General features: G+C 40.1%; 1 protein-coding gene across 1 annotated transcript in view; it reads right to left on the bottom strand.

The window, feature by feature from the left end:
- The window catches only part of LOC128695885 (uncharacterized), a 230,606-nt gene extending 221,952 nt beyond the window's left edge, over positions 1 to 8,654 (bottom strand). Inside the window, exon 1 of the mRNA XM_070092914.1 lies at positions 8,144 to 8,654. Coding sequence (XP_069949015.1) covers positions 8,144 to 8,150 — 7 coding nt within the window. The 5' untranslated portion in view covers positions 8,151 to 8,654. The remainder of the gene's footprint in view (positions 1 to 8,143) is intronic.
- Positions 8,655 to 15,779: the final 7,125 nt, after the last annotated feature.

Genomic DNA, 15,779 nt, shown 5'->3' with positions numbered 1-15,779 from the left:
GTTTCCCTGAATCCCTTCACTAAATATTACCCTGCTCACACTCCAACAGATCGTCAGGTCCCAAGTACCATTCGTCTCCATTCACTCCTATCCAACACGCTCACGCACGCTTGCTGGAAGTCCAAGCCCCTTGCCCACAAAACCTCCTTTACCCCCTCTCTCCAACCCTTTCGAGGACGACCCCTACCCCGCCTTCCTTCCCCTATAGATTTATATGCTTTCCATGTCATTCTACTTTGATCCATACTCTCTAAATGACCAAACCACCTCAATAACCCCTCTTCTGCCCTCTGACTAATACTTTTATTAACTCCACACCTTTTCCTAATTTCCACACTCCGAATTTTCTGCATAATATTTACACCACACATTGCCCTTAAACAGGACATCTCCAATGCCTCCAACCGTCTCCTCGCTGCTGCATTTACCACCCAAGCTTCACATCCATATAAGAGTGTTGGTACTACTATACTTTCATACATTCCCTTCTTTGCCTCCATAGATAACGTTTTTTGACTCCACATATACCTCAACGCACCACTCACCTTTTTTCCCTCATCAGTTCTATGATTAACCTCATCCTTCATAAATCCATCCGCCGACACGTCAACTCCCAAGTATCTGAAAACATTCACTTCTTCCATACTCCTCCTCCCCAATTTTATATCCAATTTTTCTTTATCTAAATCATTTGACACCCTCATCACCTTACTCTTTTCTATGTTCACTTTCAACTTTCTACCTTTACACACATTCCCAAACTCATCCACTAACCTTTGCAATTTTTTTTGAGAATCTCCCATAAGCACAGTATCATCAGCAAAAAGTAACTGTGTCAATTCCCATTTTGAATTTGATTCCCCAAAATTTAATCCCACCCCTCTCCCGAACACCCTAGCATTTACTTCCTTTACAACCCCATCTATAAATATATTAAACAATCATGGTGACATTACACATCCCTGTCTAAGACCTACTTTTACCGGGAAGTAGTCTCCCTCTCTTCTACACACCCTAACCTGAGCCTCACTATCCTCATAAAAACTCTTTACAGCATTTAATAACTTACCACCTATTCCATATACTTGCAACATCTGCCACATTGCTCCTCTACCCACTCTATCATATGCCTTTTCTAAATCCATAAATGCAATAAAAACTTCCCTACCTTTATCTAAATACTGTTCACATATATGCTTCAATGTAAACACTTGATCTACACATCCCCTACCCACTCTGAAACCTCCTTGCTCATCCGCAATCCTACATTCTGTCTTACCTCTAATTCTTTCAATTATAACCCTACCGTACACTTTCCCTGGTATACTCAGTAAACTTATTCCTCTATAATTTTTACAGTCTCTTTTGTCCCCTTTCCCTTTATATAAAGGGACTATACATGCTCTCCGCCAATCCCTAGGTACCTTCCCCTCTTTCATACATTTATTAAACAAAAGTACCAACCACTCCAACACTATATCCCCCCCTGCTTTTAACATTTCTGTCATGATCCCATCAGTTCCAGCTGCTTTACCCCCTTTCATTTTACGTAATGCCTCACGTACCTCCCCCACACTTACATTCTGCTCTTCTTCACTCCTAAAAGATGGTATACCTCCCTGACCAGTGCATGAAATTACTGCCTCTGTTTCTTCCTTAACATTTAAAAGTTCCTCAAAATATTCTCGCCATCTACCTAATACCTCCATCTCCCCATCTACTAACTCCCCTACTCTGTTTTTAACTGACAAATCCATACTTTCCCTAGGCTTTCTTAACTTGTTTAACTCCAAAATTTTTTCTTATTTTCATTAAAATTTCTTAACAGTGCCTCTCCCACTCTATCATCTGCTCTCCTTTTGCACTCTCTCACCACTCTCTTTACCTTTCTTTTACTCTCCATATACTCTGCTCTTCTTATAACACTTCTGCTTTGTAAAAACCTCTCATAAGCTACCTTTTTCTCTTTTATCACACCCTTTACTTCATCATTCCACCAATCACTCCTCTTTCCTCCTGCCCCCACCCTCCTATAACCACAAACTTCTGCCCCACATTCTAATACTGCATTTTTAAAACTATTCCAACCCTCTTCAACCCCCCCACTAATCATCTTTGCACTAGCCCACCTTTCTGCCAACAGTCGCTTATATCTCACCCGAACTTCCTCCTCCCTTAGTTTATACACTTTCACCTCCCTCTTACTTGTTGCCACCTTCCTCTTTTCCCATCTACCTCTTACTCTAACTGTAGCTACAACTAAATAATGATCCGATATATCAGTTGCCCCTCTATAAACATGTACATCCTGGAGCCTACCCATCAACCTTTTATCCACCAATAAATAATCTAATAAACTACTTTCATTACGTGCTTCATCATACCTTGTATATTTATTTATCCTCTTTTTCATAAAATATGTATTACTTATTACCAAATTTCTTTCTACACATAGCTCAATTAAAGGCTCCCCATTTACATTTACCCCTGGCACCCCAAATTTACCTACTACTCCCTCCATAACATTTTTACCCACTTTAGCATTGAAATTCCCAACCACCATTACTCTCACACTTGATTCAAAACTCCCCACGCATTCACTCAACATTTCCCAAAATCTCTCTCTCTCCTCTACACTTCTCTCTTCTCCAGGTGCATACACGCTTATTATAACCCACTTTTCACATCCAATCTTTATTTTACTCCACATAATCCTTGAATTAATACATTTATAGTCCCTCTAGTGCCTAATAGGTAAAATTGGTCAATTAGCAAAAACTCATTTAAAAATTAAGTCCTTTCTATAATTTTTTCTTATACGTTTAAAGCTATATTTTTTTTCATTAATGTTAATGTAAAAAATTTTAATTTTGCACCAAAAGCATCTTAGAAAACTTACCTAACCTTATTATAACAAGCACAATTTATTTTAGCCTAATCCAACAAAATATATTTTAGATAAGTTTACGATAATTTAACACTAAACAAACACAGTAAAATATATTTTTTTTCGTTAGGTTCAGAATGATTTTGGCACAATTATTATTGCATACACAAATTTTCGCTTGTCCTATATGACAAGATGAGCGTTATTATTATTATTATTATAATCAAAAAAGAAGCGCTAAGCCACAAGGGCTAAGATGAGCGTTGCTATTTAAGCCAAGACCGCAAGTTCTGCCTGTTGTATACGTATTTAAAATATACTTAGTTGGGTTAGGCTAAAATAAATTGCGCTTGTTATAATAAGGTTAGGTAAGTTTTCTAAGATTCTTTTGGTGCAAAATTAAATTTTTTTACATTAACAATAATGAAAAATATATATCTTTAAACGTATAAGAGAAAATTTCCGAAAGGACTTGCTAATTGACCAGTTTTACATATTCGGCACGACATATATATATAATTTTATTATTATCACACTGGCCGATTCCCACCAAGGCAGGGTGGTCACCAAGGCAGGGTGGCCCGAAAAAGAAAAACTTTCACCATCATTCACTCCATCACTGTCTTGCCAGAAGGGTGCTTTACACTACAGTTTTTAAACTGCAACATTAACACCCCTCCTTCAGAGTGCAGGCACTGTACTTCCCATCTCCAGGACTCAAGTCCGGCCTGCCGGTTTCCCTGAATCCCTTCATAAATGTTACTTTGCTCACACTCCAACAGCACGTCAAGTATTAAAAACCATTTGTCTCCATTCACTCCTATTAAACACGCTCACGCATGCCTGCTGGAAGTCCAAGCCCCTCGCACACAAAACCTCCTTTACCCCCTCCCTCCAACCTTTCCTAGGCCGACCCCTACCCCGCCTTCCTTCCACTACAGACTGATACACTCTTGAAGTCACTCTGTTTCGCTCCATTCTCTCTACATGTCCGAACCACCTCAACAACCCTTCCTCAGCCCTCTGGACAACAGCTTTGGTAATCCCGCACCTCCTCCTAACTTCCAAACTACGAATTCTCTGCATTATATTCACACCACACATTGCCCTCAGACATGACATCTCCACTGCCTCCAGCCTTCTCCTCGCTGCAACATTCATCACCCATGCTTCACACCCATATAAGAGTGTTGGTAAAACTATATATATATATATATATATATATATATATATATATATATATATATATATATATATATATATAATATATATATATATATATATATATATATATATATATATATATATATATATATATATGTATGTATGTATGTATGTATGTATGTATGTATGTATGTATGTATGTATGTGTGTGTGTGTGTGTGTGTGTACTCGCCTAATTGTGGCTGCAGGGGTCGAGACTCAGCTCCTGGCCCCGCCTCTTCACTGACCGTTACTGGGTCCTCCCACTCCCTGCTCCATGAGCTTTATCATACCTCATCTTAAAACTATGTATGGTTCCTGCCTCCACTACATCGCTTGCCAGATTATTCCACTTCCTAACAACTCTGTGGCTGAAGAAATACTTCCTAACATCTCCACTACTTGTCGGTATTATGTACTTATTTATCCATTGTCGGTTAGGTTAACTCGTATTAACTTTTATATGTAATCAGCAATAACGAAATCAAACTGGAATGTTTGTGTGTACCAGCAAGGGATATATGGTAGGACCTTAGAACCTTGGTATCAGCACAACGTTGAAAAATTGTAGGCTGGGCACCAGTGAGCCAGGTACTCGACCAGTTTTAAGTACCATCTATCATGTAAAACAAGTGAGCAGTACAAGTGTGTGTGTGGGGTGTGTGTTGATACCAACCATGTCACGGACACCGATCAAGGACGATGATTGAGACGACCTCCGTGTGATATGGTCTCTCCCCTTCTCCCACACTCCAACAAACAACACCCCCACCAGGATGCTGAGTGCGGGAAAGGTGGGGTAAGTGATGGTGGTGGGGAAAGAGAGACCATATCGCACATGGGTCATCCTTGATCCCTCCCTGATAATTCCGTACTAACCTTTATTATATCAATACAAACCACAGGACGTCGAGCGTTGTAGGCTGAGCCTCCGGCCACTGAGCTGTAGACAGACATAATACTTTAGCAGCCTGACTTACAACATACAGACCACATATTCCGGGATTGCGTCGCGTCTTATCCCCAACCTTATCAGCCAGAATGATACAAGTCTCTCAAAAAAAAATCACTTTAGATTTCGATAAACTGAACAAAAGTGCTTTCGTGAGAGCGGGTTACACCGTCAGGGACGAGGTAACCGAGTCACGATAGTGCTTGGAGAAACTTTTAAGTGTCCGGCACAACACCACACCGTACCATGGCCATCACTACCGGTCTACCTAAACCAATGGACGGTACATTTCAGTCGAGTGTATTCGTTCCCAGCTACCCTGTTTTCTTTCTCACTGTATTCCATGTTTCGCGGCTACGCATTTTTATAAATGCCTGGCCCTCCTAACAACATAAATTATTTTTATCAGTCTAACACTCGAGCCCATCTTAGCCTAAAAACGTTAATCAAGAAATCTGCGGAAAATCGTATATGAGAAAACCACATATAATTTGTAAGGATGAGTCGAACACCCTCAGTGTATTAGCTGCAGCACCGGGATGAAATAACTGGACAAGAATGCATTCAGACTACAGGTTAATTTAGTTGAAATAAACAGTTCATTGTTTTTGTTGTCTGGTGACTAGTGTGGGAGTGGGTTGAGGGAGTTGCAGCCTCTTTCCTAACTGTGGGGTCTTAGGATTTGTGGGAGGTTACAGAGCATCTTAACTTTTTGCTCCATGTTTGTGGAAGCTACAGCCTTGTGGGTTGTAAATGTATTATTACACCCATGCTTTTCGTCTGAGGAATTTTGCATAACCTACAGTGTTTCCTGATTTGGTGTTTACTTCGGTGTGCAGTTAAAATTTCCTCCCTCATTTTCCAGATGTAATTATAAATCTTTATCTTGCCAACTGTCGGTGGCTGCAAAAACAATTAAGAGGGATTTCGGGTGATTATGAAGCTTAACCATCATTTCACTCAAAAAGTGAAGCGATGACCGTGTTCACACTGACCCCTCTTCCTGTCTTTATTACTATCCTTACCTAATGCAAAACTGCATAGCTCCTGACGAGGCAATGGTTGCAGTGCTCAAGTACTCGAGGTAGTCCATTTCATACTCCCCCCCCCCACTGTGGCTGATAGTGTGTGTATACATATAGATACGTATATATATATATATATATATATATATATATATATATATATATATATATATATATATATATATATATATTTATAAACACACTGGCCGATTCCCACCAAGGCAGGGTGGCCCGAAAAAGAAAAACTTTCACCATCATTCACTCCATCACTGTCTTGCCAGAAGGGTGTTTTACACTACAGTTTTTAAACTGCAACATTAACACCCCTCCTTCATTATATATATATATATATATATATATATATATATATATATATATATATATATATATATATATATATATATATATATATACACACACACACACACACACACACACACACACACACACACACACACACACACACACACACACACACACAAAACACAATAACCCGCACACAGGAGAGAGGAGCTTACACCGACGTTTCGGTCCGATTTGGACCATTTACAAAGTCACAAGCTCCTCTCTAATATGTGCGGGTTATTTGTGTATTGTTCCAGTCACGATATTTTGCCTTTTTTGTTACATACACAAAATCTACACAAAACTATATCCTTAACATTATATAACAGTCTACCCCCGTGATTTTAGTCAAATATTCTGAGGCATAAAGAAAACGGGAGACGGAGAACATGTCTCTAAGACAGATGAAGAACAGTTATCTGATGATTGAGATGACTGGTGTGGCAGGCTGATGTTGGTGGGAGGTGCACCAGCAACAAGACTTCCCCAGGCTACAGCCTTGACAGGGGCGGGTCCTCAGACCTTTGATAATGGCTCTGTAATGAAGACCTTCACACAAGCTACAGCCTCACCCCGTGCAACGCCCGCCAGCTACCCCCTAGCTTTCAACTGATGCGAAATTGTGGATTTATGTTGAAGAGAAAGGTCATGGCAAAAGAAACTACTGTGGCGAAGGTTTTTTTCCTGTGTTAGAAGTGGTGCCACTGATGACTGACGTAGATGTAGAGATCTGTGATCTGGTATTGTAGTTCCCACGCTACAATCAAAGTAACCGCGCTGTAGCCTACCTGTCAGGTTTTTGGGAGAGGGAAAGGGGAGGAACTTGATATTAAGTGATAGTATAATCAACCTGATTAGGGTGGGGAAATGGTCATTACCAAGGTAGTTATGATATAATCGAGTCCGCAAAAAAAATGAGTTGATAGGCTATTCTATATGAGCTATACTGTGGGAACAAAGACGGTAATGAAATCTGTCAAGTCTTGGCTTGTGGGTTTCAGTAGGACAGTGAGGATAGCATATTATTACGGCTTCACCTAGGAATAGTATTAAGGAACCAATTATATTTTTTTTGTAACAATCAACATGCATTAAGAATATACATGGAACACTCATCCTTTGTACTAATGTTTTCTATGAACTCAATTCTCTTGTAAGTTAAAACACCAGGAACACAACTTGTTGGTAAGATGGGAAACCCCCAGTAGTACAAAACGATTAATGGCAAGAGTGACCACATAAGTCTTGGTCAAGTCCTTTACCTCACTAGCCATTGATAAATATTGTCTGTGATGAAGAGCTGGCACTCATCTTTTAACCCCCATAAAAATCTATGTGGCTTTATCACATACGGTTAGGCTGCCTTCTGTTCATAATAAAAAAAAAAACTAGCATACCACAGTGGAAGAAAAATAAATACAAGGTGATTAGAGCTCTGGGGAACAATCAGAAAGCCATCACCCACTGAGCGGCTTGTAAGTTAATGGGGTTTAAATAAGCCCATCGACTTCACATGGGTCACTAAAGATACACAGCAACCTTTTCACAATTAGATAAGAATACCTTAATCTCCAAGAGCATGAATGAGCTAGCATGATACCATGCCTATAACCGAAGGCCTAGCCAAAAAAAAAAAAAAAATGCAAATTCTAGAATGGGCCAATAGTGTTCCCTCAATATGGGAGAATCAAGAGAAATGTCGACATATTAATAAACACAGATTCCACTTACCCGTCATAAACTCCGGACACAGATCTAACTGAATCCTGCGTTACTAAAAATTACTACCCCCTCAAGGGAGGTTCCTGGACGCTGGTGAGGGGCTCTTGATCTAGCGAATTGGATCTGTGCTCCAGTTCCTTGAATTAAGCCTGAATGCCTTCCATCCAGTCCCCCACAGGCGCTGTATAATCCAACGGGTTTAACGCTCCATGATTATAATAATGAAAATCACTAGGCAAGTCCATATTAATTACACAAGGTTGGTTAATGGGGTCTTTAAGCATATCGACTCCATTAAGGTATTTAAGGCTGCACGTTACCTCTTCACCACCACTACACAATCTAGTGATCATAATTATAACCATATTTTTTAAAGGGGTGGAGGGGTAAGCCAGTGGAAGGCCTCGGTCAGATGACCGAAAGCTCCAGCTGTGGGTCATTATATAACTAAGACCCGCGTCAGGAAACACTTGTTTCCAGACAAACCAGACAAGAATACTCTTAATCCCCAAAGCAGGGATTAAAATAAACTCTCAGCATATATACTCTGAGAGAGATATACATCTCTCGATGTATATATCCTGTGAATAACAACACAACTCACCTGTGTTGTTATGGCCTCTCATGACGGGCATAAACCTGGGTTATATACTCGTGTCTATTTAAACAAATTATCTTATTTAATAGAGCATTGACATATTTGCTTGCTCATGCATATCTCTTTATTTACTAGAGCTTTTAATAATGGAGTTTAATTTTTATAGGCAATATAATAATTAGGTTTTGATCGAAGATAGCGTGTGAATCGAATATTTAACTCTGGTCTAAGAATTAATGGTGAGTTATTCTCGCTTTATTTCTCCATGAAGAGTAATAAATAAATAGAGCTAAGAACTTTTATCGTCTATTATACAGATACGATAATATATATTATAAGTTTCTTGTACAATTATATCTTGAAAGCTCTGGTTGCCTGATAATATACGCTGACAGATTCACGATTTTGACGTCACAGAAACGCTTTGTAAAACAAGAGGTGTATATTCCTGTGTATATACACTAATATTTGTACGTATATCCCTGTAATATATATATATATATATATATATATATATATATATATATATATATATATATATATATATATATGTGTGTGTGTGTGTGTGTGTGTGTGTGTGTGTGTGTGTGTGTGTGTGTGTGTGTGTGTGTGTGTGTGTGTGTGTGTACTCACCTAATTGTACTCACCTAATTGTGGTTGCAGGGGTCGAGACTCAGCTCCTGGCCCCGCCTCTTCTCTGATCGCTACTGGATCCTCTCTCTCTCTGCTTCCTGAGCTTTGTCATACCTCTTCTTAAAACTGTGTATGGTTCCTGCCTCCACTACTTCACTTGCTAGGCTATTCCACTTGCTGACAACTCTATGACTGAAGAAATACTTCCTAACGTCCCTGTGACTCGTCTGAGTCTTCAGCTTCCAGTTGTGACCCCTTGTCCCTGTGTCCCCTCTCTGGAACATCCTATCTCTGTCCACCTTGTCTATTCCCCGCAGTATCTTGTATGTCGTTATCATGTCTCCCCTGACCCTTCTGTCCTCCAGTGTCGTCAGTCCGATTTCCCTTAACCTTTCCTCGTACGACATTCCCTTGAGCTCTGGGACTAGCCTTGTTGCAAACCTTTGTACTTTCTCTAACTTCTTGACGTGCTTGACCAGGTGTGGGTTCCAGACTGGTGCTGCATACTCCAGTATGGGCCTAACATACACAGTGTACAGTGTCTTGAACGATTCCTTATTAAGGTATCGGAACGCTATTCTCAGGTTTGCCAGGCGCCCGTATGCTGCAGCGGTTATTTGGTTGATGTGTGCCTCCGGTGATGTGCTCGGTGTTATGGTCACCACAAGGTCTTTCTCCCTGAGTGAGGTCTGTAGTCTTTGTCCACCTAGCTTATACTCTGTCTGCGGTCTTCTTTGCCCCTCCCCAATCTTCATGACTTTGCATTTGGCTGGATTGAATTCGAGAAGCCAGTTACTGGACCACATGTCCAGCCTCTACAGGTCTCTTTGCAGTCCTGCCTCATCCTCGTCCGATTTAATTCTTCTCATCAACTTCACGTCATCTGCGAACAGGGACACTTCAGAGTCTATTCCTTCCATCATGTCGTTCACATATATCAAAAATAGTACTGGTCCTAGAACTGACCCCTGTGGGACCCCGCTCGTAACAGGCGCCCACTGTGATACCTCTTCACGTACCATGACTCGTTGCTGCCTCCCTGTCAGGTATTCCCTTATCCATTGCAGTGCCCTTCCTTTTACGTGTGCCTGATCCTCCAGCTTCTGCACTAATCTCTTGTGGGGAACTGTGTCAAAGGCCTTCCTGCAGTCTAGGAAAACGCAATCTACCCAACCCTCTCTCTCGTGTCTTACTTCTGTTACCTTGTCATAAAACTCCAGGAGGTTTGTGATACAAGATTTGCCTTCCATGAACCCATGCTGGTTTTCATTTATAATCTTGTTCCTTTCCAGGTGTTCGACCACTCTCCTCCTGATAATCTTCTCCATGACTTTGCACACGATACATGTCAGAGGCACAGGTCTGTAGTTTAGTGCCTCGTTTCTGTTTAGCAAGAACTCATTTAAAATTACGTCCTTTCTAAAATTTCCTGTTATGCGTTTAAAGATATATTTCTTTTTCATTTACGTTAATGTAAAAATTAATAATTTTGTACCAAAATAACTTTAGAAAGCTTACCTAACCTTATTATAACAAGTGCAATTTAATTTAGCCTAATCAGATTAAATATATTTTAGATAAGTTTACAATAATTTAATAATAAACAAACACAATGAAATATCTATTTTTTTTTCGTTAGGTTCGGAATGATTTTTCCGAAATTATTGCATACACAAATTTTCGCTTGCCTTATTCGGCAAGAAGAGCGTTGCTATTTAAGCCAAAATCGCAAGTTTTACCCATATAGCACGACATATATATATATATATATATATATATATATATATATATATATATATATATATATATATATATATATATATATATATATATATATATATATATATATATATATATATATATATATGTTGAGAAATTGTTTCAGGGATTCAAATAATCTTGACTGGTAGCGTACAGATTATGTACAACGTTACTGACTTTCGTGCAGTAGAGAGGCTTTAAACCTAACCCAATCTCCACATCACATTTGTATATACACTGAAAAATACACATATCTCATTGTATATACACACACTGAGATTGTATATACACTTCCATAACTATCTGAACTTAGTGCTCTGGAAGCCATACACGACCTTAGGACACACTATAATTTCACATCTACAAATAATGGTCCAAATCGGACCGAAACGTCATCGTAAGCTCCTCTCTCCTATGTGCGGGTTATTTGTGTATTGTTCCAGTCATGGTATTGTGCCTGTTTTTTATTGTTAATTTCACACAGATTGCCCACGCTGCGCTAATGTTTCTCTTAACTGTAACACTGGTATGGTGAGAAGTGTTCTTATGGTAAACTTAGCCTGATGGTACTGCAATACAAAGGTTTATCAGAATTAATCCTTTAGCTTCCACCTTAGAAACTGAGCTGTCATACTTGTTGCTGTCAAACGTGTGTCGATTACGAACTCAGACAATTTGTAAATGCCTTCCCTCATTACTTGCTCTAAATAACCTGAGATCTTAATGTACCATGCTAGTGTATCATGCTAGGCACACATATGTACAGTGAGGCTTTTGTGGATTTCCTCCATATGAACCTTACAGAATATGGGAAAACGCATCATTGTAAACGATAAAATATCTAAAATCTTGAGGTTGTATCAACATTTTGCATTGGCTAAATGAACGAATTGATTTATATAGAGGAGACTGTAACCCAATATGATCATTTTTTTAATAATAATAAGATATAAAATTTTTGAGATTGCATTCCATACTGTATTATATACACTGTAATATACGAAATGACTAATATTTGTTACTGGTATAACAGTGGTCAGTGGGGTCTGAAACGAATACATTATGATCTTGATTTTGTATTACCACTCATAGGGTGATCATGGGGGTACACAACAAACTAGCCGCTCAGGCGACACAACTCAAAAACTTGCTTGTTGGTTGAGAGAAAAATTGCATCTTTAATGATCCAGGTGGAGCAGATAGACTTCAAACTTAACTGCAGGTCAGCATACGCATGTAACGAGAAGATTAGTGAGCACATCGTTTAAAATGCTCAGATACTGCAAGGAATACACGAAGGTATGTTCACCAGGAGGTATACTTGTCTGTGTATATATGCCGAGTTTAATCCGTATCTTAGGGAGTAATGTCTAACCTGGTGAAGAGGTGACGTGCAGCCTAAAGAGGATCTTGTACAGCTGATAGGTTTTAAACCCTATGAACCAACCTCATCCTCCATGTTCCAACTCCATCCTCCATGTCCCTCGCCTCATCCTCCATGTTCCCACCTCATCCTCGATATTTCCCACTTTATCCTTGATAGACAAGCCTCAGGTCCAGGAGCAGCGCTCAAGCGTGCCTTCCTCGCCTCACTGGTAATCTTTGCAACACCTGTTACACGGTGCAACAACACGGTGCAGCAACACGGGGCAACATCCTCCGTGTCTCCAGCGGCGCGCAGCCGTGATAATCTCTTCCAATTCCTCCTTTGTTTCAAATTTCCACCTAAAACATAATAGCTATTCTAAAATAAGCTTTTTTGTCGTCCTCGTTTGTGAGTTTGGGGATTCAACGAGGAAATTCCGGAGTAAGAACAAAACAAAAGCCTCGCAATGGCCGGCAGCACCCGACAAGGGTCGTTTCCCGGCCCTCCAACACAACCTTGAACCCAAGAGATCTTAGTTAAGACTTCTTCAGTCTGAGAATGAGGTAGTAGGGGAGGCATACTCTCTATATAGAGGTTCAGTGTATGTAGGATACGGTTCAAGACACCGGGAACCAATTGCAGTTTAGAGTAATTGGTACCTGGGTGTTAGTCAACTGGTGTGGGTGGCATCCTGGGGGGGTGGAAGTATACCTTAGATAGGGCTGGGCTTTGAAATGAGCTGGGGTAGGGTAACAGCTCTTAGCCTGTAAAACTGATTTGTATGTGAAAAAAAAGACCGGTGGCGCAAAGATGACAATTGATGAAGGACGACGTGATTGAAGAGAGGAACTTTACTGAGACTTCGCCTGTGGACAAGCTTCTTCACTGACTGAAGGAGCATAAGCACAGGCGAAACGTCTCAGTCAAGTTCCTTTCTGCAGCTGTGTTTTTCTTTCACCAGTTGTAGTATAAAGGGGTCCAGGAGTTGAGCCTCGGTCCCCGACGAGTACAATTCATTGAGTATACACACAGTAAACAGGAGGTGTGAAGAGGTAGTCCCTGTGGAAATGGGAACAATGGTAAAGAGCAGATAAAAAAGGTACGACCACGGAGACTGGAGAGCAATACAACAGCAGATGCAGCGTAGAAGTTGCTAAGAGAACAACACTAAGTAAAACATTATGAGACTTGGTAACCTGTCTCGCTGGGTTTTGGAAAGGGGAATAGAGACGCTGTGTGAATCAGATCACGGAACAGGTGGGGGTTGAACCCATGGCAAGCGAGTCCTAATACTCACAAGCCAGTGCGTTAACCACTCGGGCCAGCTGGCAATTATGTTATTGCCACTTCACGAGTAACTGTAAGAAATCTCCAACGACTTGTTAAAATCACAGCACCTTCCCGGAGAGAAGAAGGAACAGCTAACGTTGTCACAGTACACAAACATGAGGACAGACAAAACTGATCTACTAGCACGACCCACATGAGGCTATATCAATTTCTTGATTAAAGCCTCGTGTAAGTAAACCATTTCACTAATAAAGTTCTCCCTTTACTGTATGTTATCTTTTTACCACTTGTCGACTAGTCCGAACTTCAACTACAACACCCAGCTACATACAGATGTAAATGCCATACATATTACAGTAATAGAGAAGATAATAAGGAGAGAGGAAGAGCGCCTGGAGAGGCAGTGTACGACCAACCAGAACCATCGTGGGTTTACAGAACCGTATCTTGAGAGGCAGTGTGTCACCAACGAAATAAACTTTGGAGTTACTCAAGTTAAAATCTGTCTCACATACTGAGTTCCACGACTTTGTAACATTTTCAGCAAGAAGACTTGGATGAATTCCATATTTCCGAATTCTAAGAATGAATACCCCTCAAGGGAGGTTCCTTGACGCTGGTGAGGGGCTCTTGATCTAGGGAATTGGATCTGTGCTCCAGGTCCCTGAATTAAGCCTTAATAACTTCCATCCCCCCACATGCGCTGTATAATCCTACGGGTTTAGCGCTTCTCCGTGATTGTAATAATAATAATACAAATTAATTAGGTATTTTATATCATATGAGGCTAATCCACACATTAGAAGAGGCAGGAATAACGGGGAAAACAGGCAGGAATAACGGGGAAAACAGGCAGGAATAACGGGAAAGACGGGAAGGAATAACAGGAAAGAAAGGCAGGAATAGCTGGAAAAACAGGCAGAAATAGCAGAGAAAAAGAGGTAGGAATTACAGGAAAGACAAGTAAGAATAACGAGAAATGCAGCGGGAATAACTGTAAAATCAGGCAGAAATAACGAGGAAAACAGGCAAGAATAACAAGAAAAAAGAGGCAGAAATAATGGGGAAAAACAGGCAGGAAAAACATGGTTAAAAAAAAAACTGGAATTATTGGATTCAATGAGATAACTGGATCATGTCTCTTCCGATCGTCTTCAAACCTTTCTCAATGGTGTGTTTTGCTCAAGAGGTTTCCGTCGTTATTGGGCCACATTAATCCCAATTTGCTGATTTTATAAAACAAATTATTACACCAATTTTCGTTTAATACCTGGAGAACGCCTCTTCCGATCGTCTTCAAACTCTTAGCTCTAGCGTATCTTGCAGGAAGCTTCAGTTTGCACATTTCACCCTGGCTACCAGGCTGAAATATTAAAGAGATTGTGTTTTAGGCCTATTACACAGTTCCATTGACCAATTTAAGAGATATTTTTACCTAAAATCTACAAAAAATTTCTATTAAGCTTACTTATAAAAATAAAATATATTTTTTACAACGCTATGTTAAGTGACACACAGGAAAATAACTTGAAAAACCTCAATAACATTTTCTTACAATGCTATGTTGAAGTACGTATACCTGGAGTATACCTGGAGTATACCTGGAGTATACCCGGTGTATACCTGGGGAGTGTTTCGGAGTCAACGCCCCCGCGGCCCGATCCATGATCAGGCCTCTTCTCACACAGGAAAATAACTTGTGTGAGTTTCACTAAGATCGGTTTATTAGTTCCCATGATATAAAGGGGAGATCAACCTTCTTGAAAATCAGTCTCCAAGGCGTCTGATGACAATAGTTTCACAGGGTCCGAGATCATTATAGTTTTCTCCGGCCAAATTTGAGCCGGTAATTTAATATAGGGCTCCGGCTTACCTTGTGGGGTCGCCTGAGCATTTTTTTAAGGCATAATCTGAGAACGGCTTTTCCGATCGGCTTCAGATTTTCAGCATTGGTGTATATTAATTATTGGAACAGTCGAAGTGTTATTGAGCTGCGT

Source organism: Cherax quadricarinatus, chromosome 41 (genome assembly GCF_038502225.1).
Source record: "Cherax quadricarinatus isolate ZL_2023a chromosome 41, ASM3850222v1, whole genome shotgun sequence".
NCBI lineage: Eukaryota > Metazoa > Arthropoda > Malacostraca > Decapoda > Parastacidae > Cherax > Cherax quadricarinatus.
This window is presented reverse-complemented; position numbering and strand designations above follow the sequence as displayed.